The sequence below is a fragment of the Schistocerca piceifrons genome, chromosome 1, assembly GCF_021461385.2.
Source record: "Schistocerca piceifrons isolate TAMUIC-IGC-003096 chromosome 1, iqSchPice1.1, whole genome shotgun sequence".
Lineage (NCBI taxonomy): Eukaryota > Metazoa > Arthropoda > Insecta > Orthoptera > Acrididae > Schistocerca > Schistocerca piceifrons.
The window spans coordinates 689,321,160-689,346,118 of NC_060138.1; the positions used below are offsets into that span (position 1 = coordinate 689,321,160).

Below are 24,959 nucleotides of genomic sequence, written 5' to 3' on the forward strand. Positions count from 1 at the left end.
AAATTTTTCTCAGGGCATGAACAAACATCAGCAATTGGTTCAGCTTCAAACAGAACTCCAGAATGCAGAGATATTTTCAGGAGTCAACAAGGACACACACACACACACACACACACACACACACACACACAGAGAGAGAGAGAGAGAGAGAGAGAGAGAGAGAGAGAGAGAGAGAAATGGTCTTGATAAACACAGTGTGTGGTTCATAACTGAACACTAAGAAACAATTGCCTGCAAACATCACCACTGAAAAAACTGCTATCTCATATGCTACTGAATTCATGTACATGTACTCACTGATTTTGAAGCAAGGACAAATTGTACAAACATAAGAAAAACATTACATTTGAAATGTCTTCAAGTACTGAAAGGTGAAACACCATGGAATTTAAGTTACATGTTCCAAATTTAGCAACCTTGAACAAACTTTTTTCTACTATAAGAATGTAATGAATCAGTATCAAGAAGTAATTATCAGTTTTTGGAGCAGGATAAAACAATTAATCTACAAAATAAAATAAAATACAGCGAAAATAAAGTTAAGATACTGAATCACAAAACACGATGTTCAGCCCTTCCCGACTTATTTTCTTTGAGCCGACATTAAATTTCAACAGGTAAAGATCCCATATCCATTTTAATATTGTCCTAAATGCGGTCTCTCTCTCTCTATTTACATTAACTGAAATCTGCTCCCATGTCTATGTGATGTAGGTATGATTCTTGTCAGCTTTACTAATATCATCATTTAAGAAATTCTTTGAACCATTCCTAGACACCAAGTCAAATGTTACTGACACAAAATGCAGTGCACTAATCATTATCATATTAATAACACAAAGGTTTATGCAATATGAAAGTGAACAATATCACCTTACAGAGTTACCATACAAACTGTCCCAACAAAAGCCACACATTTAAACTATTACTTTTTTTTTACATACTACAGTTTTATTCTCCAATATAATTCTGAGAAGGGTGGGTGGATAAGTATTAAAATGTATCATTGTAATGGTTGTGTATGGCTTTTATATGTATCCCCCCCCACACACACACACACACACACACACACACACACATATCAGTATCAGCATTTAACATCAAACTGAACTGCCTGACAAGGGATTAAGGGAGTTTTGCATCATATGATGAAATTTTGCTTCACCCACATTTACATTACTTTAAGAAAAGATAACTATGAAGATTTACTAATTTTTTTTCCTGTAGGATCTGTTATACGTGTTCCACTTATTATATAAATGGTGACCTACCTGCTGTCACACTGAAGCACCATGTTAATTATTAGGCTTTTCAAACATTCATTATATTATTACTTTTAATACTGATACATAATGTAACTTTCTGAATACATGGTAGCACTAGGTGTGATAAGTAGCATTATATTTCAGAACCATTTTCATAAAATAAGGTTATCTAATGGTTGCTGTACTCTGACAAACTGATGTATTTCATGTGGTATGTAAAACAAAATTGTGCCATTGATGGCAGAGTGTTAACTGATATACAAACTTAACAACAGTAATATGTTGCACATATCCTCTAAAACATATGCTGAAACACTTTCCGATTTAATTTACCTAATGGAACTTGGACCTTGTTACAGAACGCAAGAAGACAATCTGCAGATATAAACAGGTGTGTTTTGCTTTTTGTAACAATAACACACGAAATTCTCCTGTTAGCTCATTTAGATTACTGCAGTAATTTGTCACAGGCATCTAACACAAAATAGTGTTGGAAAACACAGTTATTATCCCCATGGCTCCCAAGGGAGAGTTCATCACAACCACAAAATGTAGTTACAATAATATTTTACCAGCCATTTGTGCGCCATATGGATCTACTATTAATTTGTTACAAATCCAATAGTTGAGGCCTATAACTAAAGCACAACTGTTCCTCTAGCACACAGTTTCAACTTTAGTGCAGATACTAATGAAGGATTAACATAATTTGCCTACACCACGTCCTTATTCTATGAGAATTAATTGGTCACATTGACAGAAAAATTAATGTTTTTCTTTGTCTCTACAATAATGATAGCTGTAGTGTAACTTGGTTGTACTCACCATAGTAAAGTTGGTTAATGGTACAGTTGACTGAAAATTCTCAACAAATAATTATGAAACCTACAGTATCCTGAATCTATGACACTTTTCCTTTTGGACGCTGGAGGGTAAAATACCACTAGTAGACAGTTCTGGAAGGTGGCAAAGTCAATTAAAAGTCACTCAAACTAGAACAACAAGGGCATGATGCCACAAACAAAAAAATCTGTTATTATGGTGCACTCTTCTTGGTATGCTGTCTTTTCAAATGCACCCCTTGCTTTCTAACAGCATGGAATGAATCATCTTCAGATGCTGATGACTCAATATGTGTCAATAATTCTTCTGAGCATGTTACGATAATTTTGGTGAAGAACCAACATTCAGCAAACCATATTCAAGCAATGCTTCAATACTCAAGAAATCTGTATCAAATGTACAGACTACATAGATATGGACCTCATTAATTTTCTTGGTTCTCCTTGTCACTTCAGTAAAAGCAACCTTATAAATAAATCTTTGGTGGTGGTTACCTACTAAAACACAACTAATTTTGGGGCTACTACAAACATTAAACTATACATTTGACAAAAATGTTAACTTACGTTTTCAAATTTCACTTTACAGGATTCACATATGGTCTTTGCTGAATTAACTTAATTCCCACATTATCTTAATCCTTGCCTTCACATTCAAGCTAGCACCGACTACAATAATTCTTTATAGTATGTTTCAGAAAAAGGCAAACAGAAATAAATAGAAAAAGGTAAAGCCACTATACATATGGAACAAAACTGAGTGCTGCTAATCCAAAGCCTATTTCTTTTAAAGCCAGGAGCAGTAATGAGCTACGAATTTCACACTTTTCATATGCAGCCTTCGAAATGTAGCATTCTACAGTGGCACCAACACATGGAAAGCGACATCTCCTGATATTTGAGCTCAACACAAAAAGAATTCTTGGGCTCAACACAAAAAGAATTCTGAACTCTCATTATTGACATCTACTTGTCTTTATCCTTACAACAAACGAAAGTTCATTTTAGTTTAATAGCTGATCATGAGTGTACCTGTCCTCCAACTTTCTTTATGTATTTTAAGGAGATATCATCACTACTGTGAAATTATATAATAATGTAATATCATATAGCATGCTACTACTTTGGCTTAAATTATATACTCTGATCTACTGTGACAAAAACACTGTACACATCTATTTATGTTCTAGATAAACATATGGATAAAATGTGCAACAGTGAAATAATTCTTTTGTTATATATCTACTATGAGAAATAGCTAAAACTTTTTGAAGCACTTCAACAAGTTCAGGTCTACCCTGCATACGTAACTCAGAAAAAAGGAAAAATTCGACTGCAGAAATACACACAAAGTAAATTTTGTGGTGTGCATGTTTGAGTTACTTTTCTAATAAAACACACAGTTTGTTGTGTATTCCAAATATATACATGATACTAATCCATGAATGATCCTTTACAATCCAATAACAGTGTGTGAAAGATCAGTGCTTAAACTGAGACATATCACTTCATAAAGAAAGTTGCTACCATATGAGCTACCTGCACACACCTCATGGTCCAGTACAAAGTACATCTCACAGCAACCAAATTACAGCCATACCTTACGACATTTGCTATCATATGAGATACTCTGAACCAAAAGCACACCATCAATTTTGAGAGTGTAGCTTTTATGCATGCTCCTAACATATGATGATCTTGTGGGGAACTAGCTTTATCTGTGCTGTAGGTCCACACTCGTAAAAAATGTCAAACCTATGGGACTGGTGGTATGTACCCAAATTTTATTTTAATAAACACTCATTTTTCCCAAAACTTTTGTCTCCGGGCTTTGGACCCTTATAGTTCTCAGTGCCTTATATACTTTCTCCATGTAGTGCTTGCAGGAAAACCTTTATATAATTTTGAAAGCAGAGAAAAGGTACTGACACTGTGAAGATTGTACTGTGACAATGAAGATTAGAAGTTTAAATTTAATTAATGTACATAATTTTACTGTTTATTGACCGAGGATCATTAAAATTAATGAAACTCAAGTTTTTCTAATTACATTATCTTAATATGTTAATCTGACATGTTCCACACCAAGGAGGATTCCCTCTTTTATGGGACTATGGAATGAATAATTAATCTAAACATCTAAATATCTAATCTGTTGTTAATAGTGCTGCCTGAAGTTTGACTTAATATGGCACAGTTTTAATCTATCATGAAATTTCAATCTAATTTTTATCTTCAAACTAATGGTTTTACAAACCTATTCTCTACAACTCAACAATATTGTGTTCTTTGAAAGCGAATTATGAAGAGTTTCTAGGTTAAATACACAATAAAAACAGAAACAACAGGGTAAATGCTGATTCAAACAACTTCAATTTCCATTTTGGTAAGTGTTAAGCCAATGATCTGGATCTCAGAAATATAAACTGGATTTTTCTTCTTCTTTTGTCGAAGAGAGAAAAGGTACACAACACACAAAAAGACACTAAAATACTTACACCTATCAAATTTACATTTCTGCAAAACTGCTAAAAACGGGTAAGCCAAGTCTAAAACGTTTATTCAAATATTGTAATAACAAAATAAAATTTGTTGCGAAAAACACTTCCTTAAGAGAGACTAATTTTTTCTGACAATACTTCACTGTGTTTCTTGGTTGCTTTGGATGTTGTGTTTGTATAAAGCAGTAATAAAAAATGTGTACTACTACTACTAATATTTAATGCTCTTGTAAATATTTAAGGCAAAAAACAAAAAATGATCATATAGTAGAAATGTATTAAAGAATTTTATTCAAAATTTAAAACTTTCAACAAGATGCATTTATATATATATATAATATATATATTAACTATATAATATATATATTAAATTGTACACACACAAAATAAACATACAGTTGCACAAAAGGGATTTCTGACCAATATTTATGCAAATAAAAATCAAATAAATGAGTACCTCAAATAATATATTCTTCTGTGTGATGCGATTTAATTTTATAACATACAATTTAAGAGCTTATCAACAGTTTGAGCTGAAACCAAAATTATGTGTAGTATACATAAAAGATCTTTAAGAAAATTCATTCAGTAAGCAAGTAAATGCAATGCACAAGCACTTTTTTCACTTTAATATGAAGTACTGTTACCAGCATTAACAATGTCTATTTATTTGTAGAAAAGTTGTCCTTTACATAAAACACTTTCCATATCTAGAAAGCGCAACTAACAGAAAACAGAACACTGAATTTAATATAAAAAAGTGAGAATTATTGTTAACAATGTACCATGTGTTACTGGTAACAATTCAAGATTTAGTAGTAATTTACAAAAAGAGTCATATTTAACTAAGGCATCTGAGAAGAAGCCTGCATCAAAAATTGCTACTGAAATGAAATTACTGCAAATACAAGAGTTGACAAATTTTCTAAAGGCACTGCTTAAGTACTCATTACTAACTCAGCATGCACAACTATTAAAGGAATGTTTTGCAGTAAAAAGACACTGTGAATTTTGAAAAATTGTCAAATATGATCAAACTGCAGTAATGGCAAGATTAAGCCAGGCACCACGTCCTGGATTCTTAATATCATTTGAAATAAATATCGACTTTGTGGTTTTAAACCTGAAAATGTTTATGGACTATTGTTCTGAGTATTAACAATAATATTTTCAAGAGATACAGATTATGATTGCATAATGCTGGTCATGTCTTTTGTTTAAATGCACTGACAATACTGATTTAGTTACTACTAAACAGCATTATTTAGCACACGCATAAAGGACGAAAATAAACTGTTACCCTGACACTGTATTGTAGTTACTGAAGAAAGAATGCTACATATGAAATATTGTGAGATGTATAGGGCTCAATAGGCATCTATGTTTACATAAATACACTGTGATTAGTCACTCAATACAAAACTGCGTAAACAACAGAAAACCTGGGAATTTAAGAAGCTGACTAAGTTGAGCCATTCACTCAATTTCTATACCTATGTAAAAACTTAAAGGAACTAAACAAAATAAAAGGCAGCATGTTTAGATTATAATTGCGAATCTAAGTTGCTTGGTAGACAGCATAGGGTAACATTCATTCGTAAGTATTTGTTCCCCCAAATGAAATGCATATTTATTTATATAGGCATGCAGCTGAAGAGTCATATAAACAGTCTTCTGAAGCAACGTTTCAACCCTGGAACTGCATTAAGTCTTGCACTAACAGTTGTGTGTGGATAACTAATATATGAAACCCAGAATCACGTACACCAAGTACATTAACACATTAATGTAATTGTGCAGCTGAGGTAAGTATGAATACTTTAAGGCAATAATATTGCTCATGTTTGGAGTAAATTTCTGATTGACTTCTTGTGTTATAATATGGCACACACTAGTTTACAGCTACCCTTTACAAAACAGTCTCTCAAATGGAATAAGAAATTACAGTAATATTTAAGGTAGACTAGACCTATTTCCTGTGTACTTCTATTTACAATACAATTAGATAATCATAAAATTGATTATCTATCAAAATAAACTATACCTGCAACAATAAAAAAATGTTGCAGATTTCATGCGAAAGTTAAATTAATAATTTATTGGATAGTAACAATTCCTGTTCAAAATACATGTGAAGCAAATAGCTGTCTACAGTCCGGTCTTTGGTCTCATAAAGACCTAAAGCTTGATAGCACCCCACATGTGAGCCTCACATACTGAATGATCTGTACCAAATCAAATGCAGAGCTCTGAGGATGCGTAATGTGACTCCAAGAGCCACGCATATGCATCAGTTTTTCTCAGCAAGGTTCACTGCTTCTGTGACGCCAACTCCCCTCTTAATTTTAGGTCCTAAGAATAACAAGCAGAAAGAAAAACTGCCTGTCAGTGTTAAAAATTCATACCTTTATCTTCTGGCTAAATTACAGATAAACTTTTATAGTATTAAATAGGAAACCTCTTGCACTCAATTCAGCACATTTGCCCTAACAGACAAGAAGATGCGAGTAGTGGTAGAAGAAAGAAAAAAACTAAAAATTTAAATATAATTTCAGTTGTGATCGATATGATTGATATAATTATACTACTAAGTGCAGTTGTCGAGAGAGATTAACAGACAAATACATATGCAAAACAAACCTTGTGAAAAGTTAGAGCCAAAAGGAAATGATGTATTTTTGAAAGTTATACAAAACTTCATAGTTAGCACAAAAATTGCGTCATGAGTTTTACATAATGTTAAATGAAAAATAATTACAGGAAGATGAGACACATACGCAAACAAGGAAAAAAATATAAGAAAACTTAAACATTTTAATTTATTAATAATTTATATATTATGTATTTATGAAATTATATCTAATATGAATGAAAGCAATTTTAGACGCTGTAAGCTGGTTTTATACATCCATGTTGGTTGAGGCCCTCCATTGGAATAACGAAAAATATCTTCTTTAAAACCAAAACAACATTTCTTATGCTGTATATGGTGCTTGACACCACCAATCAATATGAACATGCCACACTATTTGTATGCTTCAATTTCATCCTGCCCTTGCGATTTCAAAATAAATCGAATATATGGCTCATGAATACTGTAAAGCGAAATTGGTCATTTTCGATTGTAAATTATATATGATGGATGTATTAATAAGATTGAGACCAGCTCTTCCAACAAGGATTGCAAATTAAAAAAAATGTAGTATTATGAAACAGAACCATCACCCAACTGGTTGTTAAGTTTCCTTTTATGATGCAAAATATTTAGTGATTATAAGTTGTGAAATACACAGCTGTGTACTTTTCAGTATGTTCACAGACAGTGACTATAGCAGAGGCAATACACCAATACTCCCTATGTGTGATGAACTTTCAACTGATCAACATCACTGTCACAGTAGATTACTGCAGCAGCATGTAACTGCAGCTAAATACAATGCAAAAGGCAGTCAAACGGAAATCCAATTAATTTAATCATAAATATGGAAATTGTACCTGAGAAAATACATGCAGTATTTCACTTATCCGATAATTATGCAATATAATGTATGTGAAATTTTCAATGAGATTTTTATTTTAAGGGCATGGGCTGAGTGCGTGTGATGGTGTCATGTATGACAGAGCAATTTATGTTTCGGCTGGTATTGTAGGCAGCTTTTATCAACTTGAGTGCTTGAAATAATGTTATCACGTTAAGCTGTCACTTACTTAGAAGAACTTTATTGAAAACAGATTTGTTTTGTTAAGGGATGTTCATCCTTCTTTACTGCAGGAGAGAGGATATTCCTTACAGGACTAAAGAGTACACAAACATAAATCTCAAATAAGGAATGTAATTTTTAAAGCAGAAGACATGGAAACTGAAAGCTAGCATTTATCATCATCAAAATAAAAAACATGGCAAATGTTATGGAAGTTGCTAATAAGATGCTTTATGGAAAACACTCTTCCAGTTACAGTTTTCTACAATTAGTGATTGAAAAATACATACGTAATGAAGAGTAAGATGGTGATATAGGGGAATATGAAGTAGAGACAAAAAAAGGTTCAATAAAACTTAAACACGACAATGTGGGCCCATTGCACCGTGTTTACTGACCACAGCACAAGGGAGGAGAGTAGCAGCAGCATTATTCATTTGCTCAACATGACTCCAGACTCTTCTATCTGAAAAACTGTGGTTGCATGTCTGTATGATAGTACATAAAGGACAGACATGACTTGTCACATTCCTTGGACTCTAAATGTTGTAGCACATTACAGTTCACCATCAATTCCCAGAGACTCAAAAACTGGCAAATACTGCACATCACACATTAAATTAATATATAACAATTGTAATTTATCAATGAGTAAATGATAAAATGCTAAATAAACTTCTCCATTACCTTCAATACACATTGTGCATTCACTAAATATGTCCCCAGGAACAAAACGTATATTATGACAACTGAAAAAGAAACACCTCGGCTGATACATTCCAGCTAATGCACCCACGAAGACATCTTCATCTATTTATTCCAATGTATAGCAGCAGCAAATGTCAACTACAGTTGTACCAGAAGGTACTGATTATTTCAGAATTTCTGACACCATTAACTGAATTATAACAGAAGTACGTTATAGTTATTTGGGAATTTCATAGTGCTGCAGTTCCAATCAGCTCAGAGGCAATATGTATGCAACCATGCAAGTCAAGCGCGATTCCCTATCCATGCTGAGCGCACTTCGAGGCAAAATCAACAATCTGCCGTTTTAAACAATGAAATGAGTAAAGGTACCTCGTTGATTTATACTGCTCTCCATTTCTTTACCTACTCACCATGCAGCCAAAATGTTGAGCGACTGGCAGGTATTCAAATAAGATTAAACTCAGACTATACCTTCCTTAGAATTAATAAATTGGTATGCAAGCACAATGGCTACAATGTCCTGGGCACGGCAGCCTGACTGAGATAGGGCTGTCTTAGACGCAGTGGGTATAAAGAACAAGGGGAAGTAAGTAACATATGGGAGGGAGTGATAGCAGCTAAGGAAGGAAACAGCCTGATAGGCATATGGCATTATGGAGCACATCCTAGTGTGAGCTGAGAGCACTACCTGTGGCACATAAACCAATAGCATTCTTAGCTCTGAAAGAAAAGGGGGTGGGGAGATAGAAAAGTATAGATGTAAGTTATACAACAAAAGAATGACATTAAAGTGAAGTAGCATGGGTAGAGAGCTGGTGGAGACGAGAGGGGAGGGGGGAATCCAAATGTCATATGTCATGTATTGTGATATAGAGACTGAAGTTGAGTAGGTGCAATGCTACCCAAATCTGTTCTTTGCTACAGTTTGGTGAGGACAACTGAGGGGTCTAATGAGAGGGAGCTATGCCACTATGAGAAGAAATTAAAATAATTTGGGTTTTCTAAAGCAGTGTACAATAAAGGGATAACTTCTTTCTTCTTATTGTTATGTAAATTATGTAAAAGGAAAAATATCAATTTTAATGTAAACAGCACTGAATATGACCTTGGATGCTATAATTAATACAACAATTAAAAAAACACAAATAGTTTTATCCTGGTTGAAATACTATTTCACAAGTCTAAGTCTTGTTATCTGGCATACATATCAACTACAAAGAACTTCATTTCTCTTCTGGAGTATCTTCCCTGTCCTATGTTTCTGGGGATTTCAGATTTTGGTAAATATCATGAAAAATTGAAGGTATCTGTGGCAGCATTAGTATCACGAGATCTTTTAGCTTCAGGACTGATATGCATCTTCTGCATAGGCAGAGTAGTGGTACTTCCTCAAGAAGTTGAATCATGGAAGAATAATCAGCCAAGGATTTTGGAGTGACAACTGGCATCTTCATGAAGAGTATCAGTCCATACCACTCTTCCATATCAGAATAGAACCTTGAAGAAGAGCAAGCCTGGTTGTTTATCAAATTTCACAGCACTTATTTTCCTACCTACTCTACTTATTCGTGTCTGGAGCAGTCAATTTTATTAGACCAAAGTAGGCTACATCAAAGACTTCATGTCTGCTTAGCCACAGGCCACGTAAGGAGCAACATGCAGGACTATTTTGGCGTGTTAGAAGATGTTCCAAGTTTTATATTTCTCTACTGTCACACTTATCACTGTTGGGTTGTAATGGGCTCCATTTTATCAGATTGATTTTTACATGGGCTACACCAGTTATGGTATGGTTTAGTATTTTCCATGACCTATAGCTTAATTTGGCACCACTTCGTAGACGTTCTGAACAGGGTAGCTGACAGGGGGTTCTTCTAAAGTGTAATTGAGGAACCAATACCTTAATTTTAGTCTTTTTAATCCATAAAGGCTAGCAAATTGTGGATGGCGCTCATCAAATGTCTTCTTGAACTGCTCGTTATGTTCATGAGCTACCCTATGAGACTTGGGACTGCTGCAACCTGATGCTTGGAAGAGTTTTTCCAGTGGAGTGGGCTTTAGGAGTCTTGTGACAAGCCTACAGATTTTGTTAAGGCTTGTATTGATCTTCTTTGCATGCTCCAATCTAAATCATCCATGGCATGCATATTCAGCAGCAGAAAAGCAAAGTGCTAAAGTAGTGATTCTAAACACAGTAGGTGTAGTGCCCCACTTACTGCCAGTTAGCTTTTTAAGGATATTGTCCCCTGCAGCTACCTTAGTTCGGGTTTCTTCAAAGCGATGTTTCTATGTGAGGGACCTGTCAAGCGTCACTCTAAGCCGGTCTGTGCGCTCAAGGATAGACCCATTCCAATTAATGTGTAACGTTCAATTTGCTAGGTGTGTGTTCAGACGAAAAGTGAAAACTTTCATTTTGGAGGGATTTGGATTGAGAGAGCGGTCACTGTAATACACTGGCATCCAAAATTAAAGTAACAAACCGCAATTTCCTGTCCTGTGTCTAATTCAGGATACAATCATACAAGCTGTCAACCAGATGACCATATGATCATGTTCTGCATGGAAGATGGCATTCTGGTCAAGGGATAACCATGCCACAATGACATCAGGACACCTAATGAAACGAGGTATGTTTGCTGATTAACCCCACATCTACAATAGTCTGGTACACAGTCACAGATGGTGCAGTATGGCATATAAATCATGCCTACCAGACCCTCTGCGGTGGGGGGCCAGAGAAAGAAAGGAAGCAGGACAGTTGCAAACTGATGTTGCCTGATAGCTTAGTATGAATCGCTCTGTTGTTCCTCAGATGTAGCAACAGTGTACAGAGACCGAAACTGTATTTCAAAGACCAGGGCAGGGCTGACCAAGTGTGATTTCAGAAAAGTGTCCCGTTATTCGACTGTAAGGGCACGGCAGTACCGCATTAGTACCACATGGCAACTGGGATGTGAGGTCACAGTATCCACAGGATGTGTTGCATCAAGGCAAACGGTATGCAGAAGGATTCCACAGAGTGGCCTTTATTGTTGGAGACCTGCTGCATGTCTACCTCTGATGTGTCTTCACAGAAGGCAACACCTACAGTGGAGTCATCAATATGCCACCTGGACGGTTGAACAGTGTCCCAATGTTGTTTTGACAGATGAGTTCCAATTTAGTCGAAAACAACTCTCAATGGATTCACATCTGGAGGGAACATGGTTTTGGGACCCAAACATTGTGGAAAGAGACCCAAATTGAGGAGGAACCATAATGGTGTAGGCAAGGATTACGTTTATCACCCGAACACCTCTTCAAGAAATTGTATGGGTGAATCAGCAAGGTTTAACTGCTTTCAGATATCGTGATGAGGTCTTGGAACCTTATTTGCGGTAGCTGCGTGGTGCTGTGGGTTCGGACTTTGTGTATTGATGAATGATAAGGCTCGATCTTGTAGAGCACAGCTGGTTGATGTTTACTTGGAAATGGAAGATATTGCACGCAAGGTACAGCTTGCTCGCTCTCCCAATTTGAATCCCATTGAGCATGTCTGGGGTGCACAAGGGAGATGGCGTGCATCACATCAGCATCCACCAATTGCTCTCCAAGACTGTGAGCACCTCTGCGAGAAGAATGGGCATTATTGCCTCAACATGAGACTAATGACACCATTCACAGCATGCCGCATTATTGTCAGGTATGTATTGTTGCCAGAGGTGGTCACATGCCATACTGAGTACATTAACCAATTGTTGGAGTGTGTGTGGACATCTGTAAAGTTGAAAAAATCTAAAAACATTTTTGTCTACAATTATGCACACTGCAGTTGTTTATTTTGTGTATTATTTACACTGTTTCTACTTTACTATCACCTGTTTATACTATTTTATGGCAAAATACATGCTACCTTGCAAAATTGCTTTCATTTCTGACACCAATGTATGTTGAAACAGCTTCCAGGGTATTTTCCTACATTACTTACACTTCCTCAAAGGTTTTTCCTTGTGCTGTGATACGCATATCATCAGCACAGAGAAAATATCTCTTATTTCTGGGAATGGGCTGGTCGTTTGTATATATATTGAACAGGACGGGAGCCAGAACACTTACCTGAGCAAGGGTGTTTTTTCTGCTTTCTCCAATGACTTCTTCCCTCATTCCACGGCAATGTAGAATTGTCGGTTCTGCAGCAAGGATTCTATACATTTTTTAGTTGACAGTCCCTAGTAGTATCACAGATTCTGAGTAATAGTTTCCGCTGGTTTACTGTATCATAGATGGCACTTAGATTGTGCAGAGCCACGCTCGTTCTCAATTTATTTTCATCTCTCTCATCTGTATGCTCTGCGAGTGCCAAGATCATGCCAGTACGTGATTTACCTGGTCTTAAACCAGTTTGCTGCAGGATTAACTTTGAATCAATAATGTTACTGATTCAATTTCAGCCTTTCACACATTTTGAGGTGGTGGTACAGAATGCATATGGGTCAATAGTTGCTTGTTGAGTCAGGCTCTTTTCCTGGTTTTATGAGTGCTATTACATTAGACTACTTCCAGAGTTAGGGGATTTTAAATGTTTCAGCAGTGGTTAGATGGGTTAGCACCCAATTTTTGACATTCGGTCATATCACGTTGTAACTTGCATTTCTCACATTTTTTGTTGGGCTTGCCTTTCAGTAGTAGTATATGCACAATTTAATTACGTGTTACTGTAGCCATATCTTTGCTTTCTTTTGGGTCCCCATTGAGCTATCCGATCAATTTCCATGCCATTTTGCTGCTATGTGACATGTCCATTTTCTCCAAGCTTTCAATCCATTTCTTTTGCCTAGTTTCACTTATTGCTGTTATAAGAGTTATGCCACAAGCGATTTTCTCATCACTGAAAGGGTGTTCTGAGTACCATCTTTCATACTTCGCTCAGAGAGTCCTGGTATAAAGTTCTGTCTACAGCCTCTTGGGATGTGCTGTATGGGCATTTTACAGAGAATTTTATATAAAAAGTTTATTTATTTTATTTATTTTGGTGCTCAACACTGAAAACCCTGAAATCCTCTGTGGTCATTGGAATGACGGTAAATGGGTTTTCGACTTCGGCATTTTTTTTACAACGTCGTACCACTGGTCAGGAGTGTAAATGTTATCTTCTTCTTTTTTGGATTTTCTTTTCTATTGTGCGAAAATCTCTGTCACTGGGCAAACAGGTATGTCCAAGAAAAAAGACATAATACTGAATCAAGTCATAGGTTCCTCTGACAAGGAGAGAATAGTACACATTAAACACTGTATTGCTTGTTTTGTCCACTGCACGAGTCTGAGGAAAGAATCAACCTTCTTTTATAATGAACATTTGAGGGATTACTAAGATGTTTCATGATACACGATTCAATTTCTGATGAACCCTGTGAGACAATATCTTCTGGTCACATAAACGTAATACCCGAATTAAGAGTTGCAGATGTGGAAGCGAAGGTTGTATACCAACATCTGCCTTAGGTAGAACAATGCCTCTGGTCACTGTCATTACTGGAATAAGCCTATGCTTAAAGCTGATCTGCATTGAAAACTTTGGCATATGCTCCACATTTTACAGGTAGAACTCCTGGTTCTTAAAATTTTCTTTCATAGATGTAGAGCATTTCAGATATGGATTTCACACTTACAACTTATGTGTATTGTCTTTTTGCTAGTAAGAGCTTCTGTACTCCGGAAACTTTTTAATGCGGTCTAACAGCATCCAACGAGACTTCACTCTTTTGTGCTTAACATTGCCCATCTATCTATTTTCGTGATGTGATGTATTAAGTTCAATGGCATTTTCATTGCTAACTACATCTTCACCAACCCGCACATTCCTGTCACCTCTAGCCATTGACATTTTTCTGTGACACTGCAAATATATCACAAAAAGCTTTAAAACATACTCTAATCTTTGTCCCAGTCGCTGATGTTACGTGAAACACAAATGAGTTCTCTCTTCTGCTCACTCCTACATCATTACAGTTTCTAGCATAGACATGACTGCAATAATAATATCGCTGAGATATATTTCCTGAACATTGTAGTCCAGAAGCTTGTAAAACCCACAGACCCCTCTGATTTGTTTTTGCAGTCACATCCAGGTCCTCATTGTTTTGCTGCTACTTTCTTACTGGTTATATAACTCACATACTAGTTCCCACTGTTCTTTTTCCTCTTTACATCTACTCTCTTCCATTTATCAGGGTTATTTCTGCATTTTTACCACCACTTTCAACATTCTCTGATGCACATGGATCCACTTTCTCTCATTGTTGTAAAACAGGATTACTAGTAGCACAACAACTTACTTACATAGAAGAAAGACCCAACATGTTTACTGTAATGTAGGGACAAAATGCAAATTATGTTTAATACATATAAGAGGACTGATATATAGAAGGAACAATTACATTTTGGAACAATATGTTCTTCCCCTACAAATGATAAATCTGCAACTCTTATGACAGGATGTCTGCAATTCACATAGCAGAAATCAGTAAGTGTCATAGCTCCTCCTCTCTCTCAAAATGACTATAAGGCTGCATTCAAGAAGATTGAACAATGCTGCACAAAGAGCAGGAACTATGCCACTTTGTTCCAGCTCCCAGGATTGACACTATATGGTAATAGAATAATGAAAATGGACAAGGCTCAATATTTCATTTTTGTGGCATAGCTCCCTCTCTCACTAGACTCCTCAATTCATTTGCGTGATGATTAATGGTCACTGTCCATATAATACGGCTGGGCAAAAGTAGTAGCAGAGTTACGATGCAAGTGTTTTCATAGATTGCCCTCTGATGGGATAAATTATCACTGACAGGACTGGAATAGAATAGGTTGAATAGTTAAAAGTGTCTTAATATTCAATGTGATTGACAGAAAATCTCTGTTTGCTGTTTTGTTGGATATGCTAACTTCCATGATCCTTCTAATAATTTAAATGTAATGTAAGTGAAAAGGATATTAATTAATATACTTCTCACCAGTGTGTTTTGTGACTCACTCCTTACCGAGTTAAAATTGTTGTAAGAAAATGAGAGTGCCTCTCTGTGCAACATGCATCAGAATACATTTACTGATACAACTGGTTGAGTGAGCACCTAAGTGACAATAAAGAATATGTCACAAAAAAGACGAAAACCTTACATAAAACCTCAAAATTAAATAGAAGGAATTATGTTGCTACCAGGGGAGTTGTGATGTGTGTTACAAGAGGACAGTTCTTTCATGTGGGTCTTCTGCAGTAGTTGGCTGTAAGTGTAACATAAGGATGAAACATGAGTTTTCTTAGTTTCAGTGAGCATCTGAGCTCTACATTGGAAGAGTTGAAAAGAATTTTGGGCAGCACATTATTCACATTACAACAAGGTGAAAGATAGATGAAGCCCTGATAAAGGATGTGGTTAATCTGTTCCAGTCTGGATTGGTACTGAGTAATAATTGGGTGGCCAGAGTTGTTCCTCTGCAGTTGGTTAGAGGAGTTGTTTGGGAAATTAAGGCATACGTGGAAGAGGTGTGGGAGATCTATTTGTGGAACAGATTTGGGGGTATGACTCTTAGTGACAGTCTTACTAAGAATTTCTCTATACTGTGCAAAGTATTGCATATAACTGGATATAACTTTCACAGCTGTACACGCAAATGAATTGCTACCATCCAATTATGGCCAACGGCAAATTTGGTCACCCAGTGGTAGAGCCTGCTGCTGAACACAACATGCTCAACTTCAATGGCTGCTTCACATCCCATCACATTTGGATATTCCACCACCTGTCCCAATATCAAATTCTCTAAACTGGGTAGACTACAACCCCCCCCCCCCCCCAACCAAGGTTCTTATTTTGTTACAAACACAAACACACACACACACACACACACACACACACACACACACACACACACACACACAGCAAGTGGGAGGAGGGAGGGAGAGTGTTAACGTTTAGCAGCTAGTGCAGAAATAGCTCCAAGTTTTTATGTATCAATGTGTAAATAAAACCTGAACTATGACAAACTACACTTGGTAATCCTATGTTCATAAGAAAATAGCTCTCTCTGCTTCCCAATGAACACTAGACACCTAATTAAATATACACTAACAAATTCCTGCCAGGAAACATTGCAATGTAGAGCTGCCATACAACAGCATAAATTCTATGTCTCAACTTCTTAACTGTAAAGTATTTTTATATCTCAAGGTATCAAAACAGACAAAGTGAAAAAGCCCATTACTATTTCATCTTTGAAACACACATACACCAAAACACCTGATTCGTCATCAACTATGGGCATCTTTACATTGAAACTATCAACTTCTTTAATACATAGAGTTTAAGTTCGTCATATACAAGTATTCTAACAACATGCTATTCTGAAGGGCTACTTCTCAATGGATGTCAAAGAATTAATTTCCACATAAAAATGACTACACAAACACGTGTAGTGTAATTCATTATTGGGTGTTTTTTTGTCACATTGTTTTATTGCCTTTGCTATATTATTATTGGTCAATACACAAAAGATTAATTAGAGTTGAACTGTCACAACAGCGTAGAGTATATGACACAGCGGGAGCAAGTAAACACTTTTAAATCTTGAGTAAAATGAAGGCTGCAAACTACTAACATTCTGAACATTTGTATTAGAACAAACGATCTTTTTTCCAGGCGAGACTCTTGAATGTAGGCTAAAATTAAACATTGTCTTCAAACAAGATACATGCTGCAGCCGTAATAAATGCTTTTTATCAAATGGGTACTGTTAATTTATAAGCATTCAATAATTGCAAAACTACTTTCGTATGTAGTTACATAAATAATATGGGCCGACTTTGTTAACACTACTCACATCCTACAACTGGTAATACAGAAAGGAAATATTTTTCACCTTCAGTTTTATATTTAGGACAATCCTCAAATAGCCTTCCACCAAGTGGTACCAATGCTTATAATTCGTGGTCATTCTATTTATGAAAAACGAGCAGGAAACCTTGTTATGATTTTCATTGTAACAGCAGTAACTTTCACATATCATATGTGAAAGGAGCAGTTACGACTTGTGGTATAATCACATGCACTAATTCTCTGTTGTTTCAGCAGCACTGGAGTGGCAATCCTTAATTCCTAACATTCATCTCTAATTATTACAACATAAATTGCATGCAAACAACTGCTTGAAGATTCAGTTGTCCCCAAATTCATTTCCTTTCATGTTACTTAAGAACAAATACTTTTCTGAATGCCCTCAACAAACTACCATTGACCTATGTATCTGTCCGTCTTTCTTTGTTTTTTCATTGTTACAACAAAATGACTGGAATGTATGCTCTACAAAAAGGACCAACAGTTTTAACCATACATTGTAAGTTACAATGTTATTACAGTTCAACAAACAGAAACTAAATCGGATCAATTGTGCGGTCACATTTCAGCAAATTCTTCTATTTACTTGCGAATTTTCACTCAATACCTAAACTTTAGCCATGCAAACTCTTTGAAGAGTATCTCCTTCCCTTTCATTGTTCACTCAAAGAAAATAACATATCAGACTGAGTTCAGTTTCAATCATGAGATTATTACATGCTTAAGATGATCTTTGGAAAGAACTTAAGCATACAGTCATTGGTGTTATGAAATACAGCAATGAGGCCCACAGTACTCAACATGTACAGTGAAAATCAATACATATAACATGAACAATAAACATAATTTGGTTTACATATATCTGTATGATATAATGAAGAACACATTACCGAATTATTGCTGCTGAGGTGTAACTGTTTTAACTTCAGGAAGTATGAGAGGTTGCTAAAACACTACAGAAACTACGTTATTATCTAATTTGACAGACACTTACCGCTTAGAAAATCTGGAGGATAATTTAGAAAAGAATGATGATGTCCTGCCCGAATGGGTAATTGCAGACGTGTCTTGCGTTTGGAGAGGAGTGGCTAGCCCATACGCAGCAGCCGTATGGTTACGACGATTCTGTCCACTGTGGAACGTTGAGCGACTTGGGACATTGCGAGGGAACGGCTGTCTGTTGCTTACAGCCGGAGAAACTGGTGGTCCACGACCACCACCAGTTGTTACCATGGTCACTCCTCCTCCACCAGCACCCGTGCCTGCTCCACTACTCACTCCCGTGCTGCAATCCCAAATACAGTGAGTTAGAAACTAATATATAATTCTGAGATTTATTAATGGTATACTTAGGCATTCTTATCAAAATATATCTACACACACATTTTGAAGTCTTATACTAAGACAACACAAGGAAAATTCTAAAAAGAAGGCAACATATCTGTGATAGTATAACATGCAGTAAGGTGTTTAATAAAAACATAAAAAAGATTCACAAGCAGTTCTGTTTGTAGCTAGAATGGTACTACTGGCAGTGCATTATTTAAGTGAGAACTCTCAACTGTTTCTATCATGAATGGTAAACAAGTGTTTCAATTAAAAGTTAATAATGCATTAGATCTTTGCTGTTAAATCTTTGAAGATGCAATCACTTCGCTTCAGGGGCATAACTATTTACTACTAACAATTTGAAATTGTGATTCATGACATGCACTACAGTAAAAAGGCTTTAAATACAAATGCATATGAAAATGTCATTGCATATTATTTCCTCTAATAATTGCAGTGATCAGACACTGTTAACGTGTGCACAGACAAGCACGTACACATTGCTCAAAAGAGTTAGATGAAAACTTGTGTCTACATCCAGTATGCTGAATCTATTTTGATACAGGGAGTACCTGCGGTCTTATTGTGTAGCCTGAGATCTTCACTTTCAATGTATATAACAACTAAACTCATTCTGGTTGTCTATGCGGACAAGGGAAAAAAAATTCCTGGATTTGCAGGTTAGAAGTACACTTTTTCCCCGATTAGAACTACACATTTTTCCAAGTGAAAACATGTTCTCCGTGTTACATGACAGTATATTTTCCCTTGGAATTTTAAAACTTATCTATCCTTTGAATGGTACAGACTATATAGACCAACGTAGAACTTCCTGGCACTTTAGGGCAAAAAATTTATGCATTTGGGAAAGATCTTTGATGTGCAGCAACATTTACGCTTCATGTTTTTGTATTACAGAAGTATAAATACAAATTCTACCAAACACAGCACATTATTTTCCAAAGAATTGGAATTGAGATTGCAATGCACTTTTGTCGGCCAATTACATCTCACAACACATTACCTATCCAGCAAATGACAGCAGATATTCAGAACATAATACACGTGATGTAGCCAGCGAAAAATCATCACTGCAAAGTAGCGTGAACACACAAATAGGAAAAATTCATGTTTTAAATTTATATACATACAATATAGCTATAAGAGAAGTTAAGCTTTCACATATAATATTGGTCTTTTGCGTGTGTGTTACCCTTTAAGATATATCGAACATAAATGTGCCAGTAAAATTTTAAATAATGACATAAATGTCTGGTCTTCTGGGCCCGAAATTTTTCTAAGTGGCTAGTCACCAAAGTGTTAAGTTATGACAGAGTAAAATGTACTGCAATTTAAGAAATTCATAATACATTCTCACACGTAAAACTGTTCATCTTTTAAAAAACGAAATTTTCTTTGAAAGTAACACTTCTCAAACCACTACTCTCAATATTTTCTTGTGACATGCTAAAAACAGGTTCGTTTGAGCAGCTGCCAGAAAACAAGTGTTGCTGCACACGCACACTTACAATGACACAGGCAGCCAGTGCTTGGTGTTTGCTCTGCTTAAACTCCTTTTGTCACACACTTGTTTGGAATTTCGTGTGTTGTTGGGTATCATGTGACCATGTGCAGTACTGCCGCATGTTGTTCAGAGAGGAGATACAGAGTTATTGTTCTTAGGGCAATTGTTTTATCATATCCTATCAAGATACAAAATTAAAAAGCAGTCCTTGGCACAATATTCATTTCAAAACTAGACTCTACAACTCAAAGTACCCTAATATTTTCCTATGTGGTGACTTCAACAAAGAATTTTTACTCATACTTTGAAATGTTATGAAGCATTCGCCATCAAGTTTACTTCCATAAAGCACTGCAAAAAGCTTGTGAGAAGGAATAAAAATTCCTTGGAGGAAAAAAGCAAAACAAACAAACATTGTTTGTAGACACCAAAACTAAGAACAATAAGCTTTTCAAGACTTTTTTAAACTGTATAAAAAATTAACGAAGTTCTTTGGAAAGCCAAGATACTGTATACATAAGTGGCAGTTTTATTCTATTCCGGGAGTAAATACAAAGCCTTAGGGCAGTTACAATGACAAACACAATGTGCTGCCAGGCTATGGCTTACTGAAGAATGGTGTTCTGTAAATTTAATACGTAAATAACACAAATTAAGGAATTACATCAAGCCTAGAGGAGTCCCAGACAAGTATTGAACCATGTCGTGCGATCAAAAAAACATTGTGGTTAATGGAAGGCTGATATGTAAAGTTCTCCTAAAGCTTTTCAGTGTGGTTTTTGGGAAGCCAATTTTCTAAGAGTACCAGTACTGCATCATCTCATGATTGGTTATTTATTATGCCGTAAGTGCCTGAAGATGAAAAAAATACACTAAAAATTCAATGAACAGTTGAAACTATCCAATAGTGATGAATGAAACACCTCGTTTCACGTAAATTGACAGCCTCTTCAGAAAGCATTAATAAAAGACAAATTTCTTCTGCAAATCAACAAAGATAACTTCATTGTTCTGCAATGCAATTATGCCCGAGTACTAACAATGTGGAAAAAATAAAATAAAAAAAAACTGAAGTTAATAACACATTTTAGCCTTCCACAATTATGTGAATGTATTCACTCTATAGCTCTCGGCCACAGAAATCCATTTTGTTTCCATTTGACGTGAGAGCTATAGACGACGACAGAACAGCAAAACCACGGAACATCAACGCGGGTCACGTGGAGACTACTACTCCTCACTGCAACTCTGACTGCTCTGTGTGTGTGTGAAAGTTGCAGCTTAGGCAAGCCGGAAAATTTTTTTGTGGAGAGATCTGTCTGCTTGTATCTACTACTTATACAGCTAACAGCCACACTTCGCAGCGAGAAGCAGGAGAAAGGTGCTGCTCTTTACGACTTCAGCTCTAAAAATGCGCTTAAGTCCACTGTCAACTGCTCAAACGAACCTAATTTAAACACTTGTGATGTTAAGCACATCGAGAACAGTTTGTTATGAAGTGCTGCACTGACTTTGTCCTAAAGCCTTTGACACATTTTGCTGTTGGCAGGCACTTTTATGAGAACTGTGTTTTCTTGTTGCAAATGGCACATTCTCTTTGCAACTAGAAGTTTTATTTTGGTGTTATTCTCCCATTTATGTTTTATCGCTGCAGTATTATTCTGCAGTTGCAGGCGAAAGTAAAATTCTTTGTCAGATTATCTATTCTTATCTGCAAAAATTACAAAAATTTAACGGAAAACTAAAACTATGAGAAATTCCTGAAATTCTAAAAATTCCTGGGTTTTTCCCGGTTTTCTCCTAGATAAAAAAAATCCCAGGCTTTTCCCGGGGTGTATACACCCTGGTTATGCACTAGTGTGTCAGGTGACTTCTATGAAGGATGTGCATACCATTGCCTTAGTGCCCTCCAGTGGGGTACACAGATGGCAGTTGTCACTTGTGGATGCTATATTCAACCAAGCGCACCCAACATGACATCTTAATGCAGTGCAAGTAGCAGGGGCAGTCAGTCTGAGCCAAAAAGGACAGACTTTTTGTTCCGTCATTGCAAGTGCTAACGTCTCTTCATCCGTCATCCTTAGGTTGCGGACACACCACAGGGACACGTGTCAGCACTTAAGGAATGTTGGAGAACGTGCCAATGCATTAAAACCCTGAGTAAAAACCGATATCTCACCATCTCTGCATTGCAATGTCATACGGCTGCTACCAGAGCACTGTAAGATGATCTCAGAAGGGCCACTGGAACTGCTGCTCCGATCAGACTGTAAGGATCAGGTTACGAGAATGGACCTATTGACCAAGACGTCCTGTTCGAGTACCACACTTGACAAGACATCTCATTGCTTGCCTTCAGTTCTGCTGTCACCATGTCAGCTGGCAATTTCATCATTTGAGGAAAGCATTATTCACAACCAAGTCCAGATTTCCTCTGACAAAAGGTGATGGCTGTGTTCATGTGTAGAGGCACTATGATGAACAGCACCTGCCAACTTCTGTCCAAGAAATCAACAGATTCAGCCACATTTTTATGATTGTGTGAGGAGGCATCAGTGTTGACAATTGTATGGATCTTCTTGTTGTGCACAATCACCTTAAAGCCAATAGTACCTCGAACAAATTCTTTTGGACAATGTGGTGGCTGCTACATATGGTGGTGGCCCTGAACTCCTTCACATGAACAATAATACCAGGAACTATGTGGCAGACAAACCAAGGAGGTCTTGTGAAGCCTGGACATCGAAGTAACGGAATGGCCAGAGGTGAGTCCCAACTAAATCCCCATCAAGCATAGATGGGACATGCTTGACAGATGTATTCATGGTCATTCTATTCCATCATAGGCACTCCAAGAACGTTTGTAGAAGAATGGAAATAGATGCCACAAGATGACATCCACAGACTTATACGGAGCATGCCATGTTGGATGGATGGTTGGTTGGTTGGTTGACTGACTGATTCGGAGCAGCGACCAAATAGTGAGGCCATCGGTCCCAGCGGATTAGGGAAGGATGGGGAAGGAAGTCTGCTGTGTCCTTTTAAAGAAACCATCCCACCATTTGCCTGAAGCGATTTAGGCAAATCACGGAAAACCTAAATCAGGATGGCTGGACACAGGTTTGAACTGCTGTCCTCTCAAATGCGAGCCCAGTGTGCTAACCACTGCGCCACCTCGCTCGGTGCATGCCACGTAGTTACCACACTGTGGTAAAAACTTATGGAAAACATACATGTTATTTATGCTCTCAAAGTCTAGTGGAATGCACCCAGGATGAAGGGAAGAGTGATTATTTCCACACTGTTTTCAATACCTGTTGGACATTTCAGTTCTTGTTATGTAAATGAATGAGGACGTAATAGTGTTTTAAGTGTACATAATTAGTGAAGGATAAATGTATAATTTGGTAACACAATCAGTCCCAAATAATTTCTCAATGGAGTATTTCCAATGCCCAAAGTTATTCTCCCTCATTCTTTTGAGTGGTGTATTACTATTAAGTGTTGGGGGAAAATGAAGTGATGAATGGATAGGAGAAATGGAGAGAATGGTAGGATGGGGATGGGAAGGAAAGTACCAATTTCACCAAATATTATGAACACCTTTATACACAAATCTCCTGTTGCTTGACATTACCATAACCTCTAAAAGCTGTATTGTTCTATCAATGCACGGCAAAAACACAGGTCAAAAATTAATAATGGAAACAGAGAAGGTGGGACAATACCGTTGCAACAATTTGAAAGGTGTAAAACATGATTCCAAAGATGGATGGTATCTTTTTAACATTTGCTACAGCTAAAATTATAGCAAGTTATATAACGTTTGAAACTCCTTGCAGATTAAAATTGTGTGCTGGACCGAGAAGGCATAGGTACTAAGTTTGAGTCTCGGTCTGGCACACAGTTTTAATCTGTCAGGCAGTTTCATATCAGCACACACTTTACTGCAGAGTGAAAATTTCATTCTGAAAACATCTCCCAGGCTGTGGCTACGCCATGTCTCCCAACATCCTTTCTTTCAGAAGTGTTGGTCTTGCAAGTTTCACAGGAGAGCTCCTGCGAAGTTTGGTATGTAGGAGATGAGGGATTGGTGGAAGTAAAGCTGTGCTTGGGTAGCTCAGTTGGTAGGCCACTCGCTTGCAAAATGCAAAGGTTCTGATTTCAAGTCTTGGTCTGGCACACAGTTTCAATCAGTCAGGAAGTTCTATATCA

At 36.7% G+C, this 24,959-nt stretch overlaps 1 protein-coding gene across 9 annotated transcripts in view; it reads right to left on the reverse strand.

Annotated features, from left to right (window-relative positions):
- Nucleotides 1–24,959, reverse strand: part of LOC124709828 (serine/threonine-protein kinase MARK2-like) — a 286,137-nt gene that overhangs the window by 4,515 nt on the left and 256,663 nt on the right. For 8 of the 9 annotated variants that reach the window (XM_047240879.1, XM_047240876.1, XM_047240875.1 and 5 more), the window contains one exon: nt 18,885–19,175. In XM_047240879.1, coding sequence (XP_047096835.1) covers nt 18,885–19,175 — 291 coding nt within the window. Of the gene's footprint in view, nt 1–5,057; nt 6,961–18,884; nt 19,176–24,959 lie in introns of those variants that run through there. The other variant, XM_047240881.1, reaches the window with a different exon arrangement.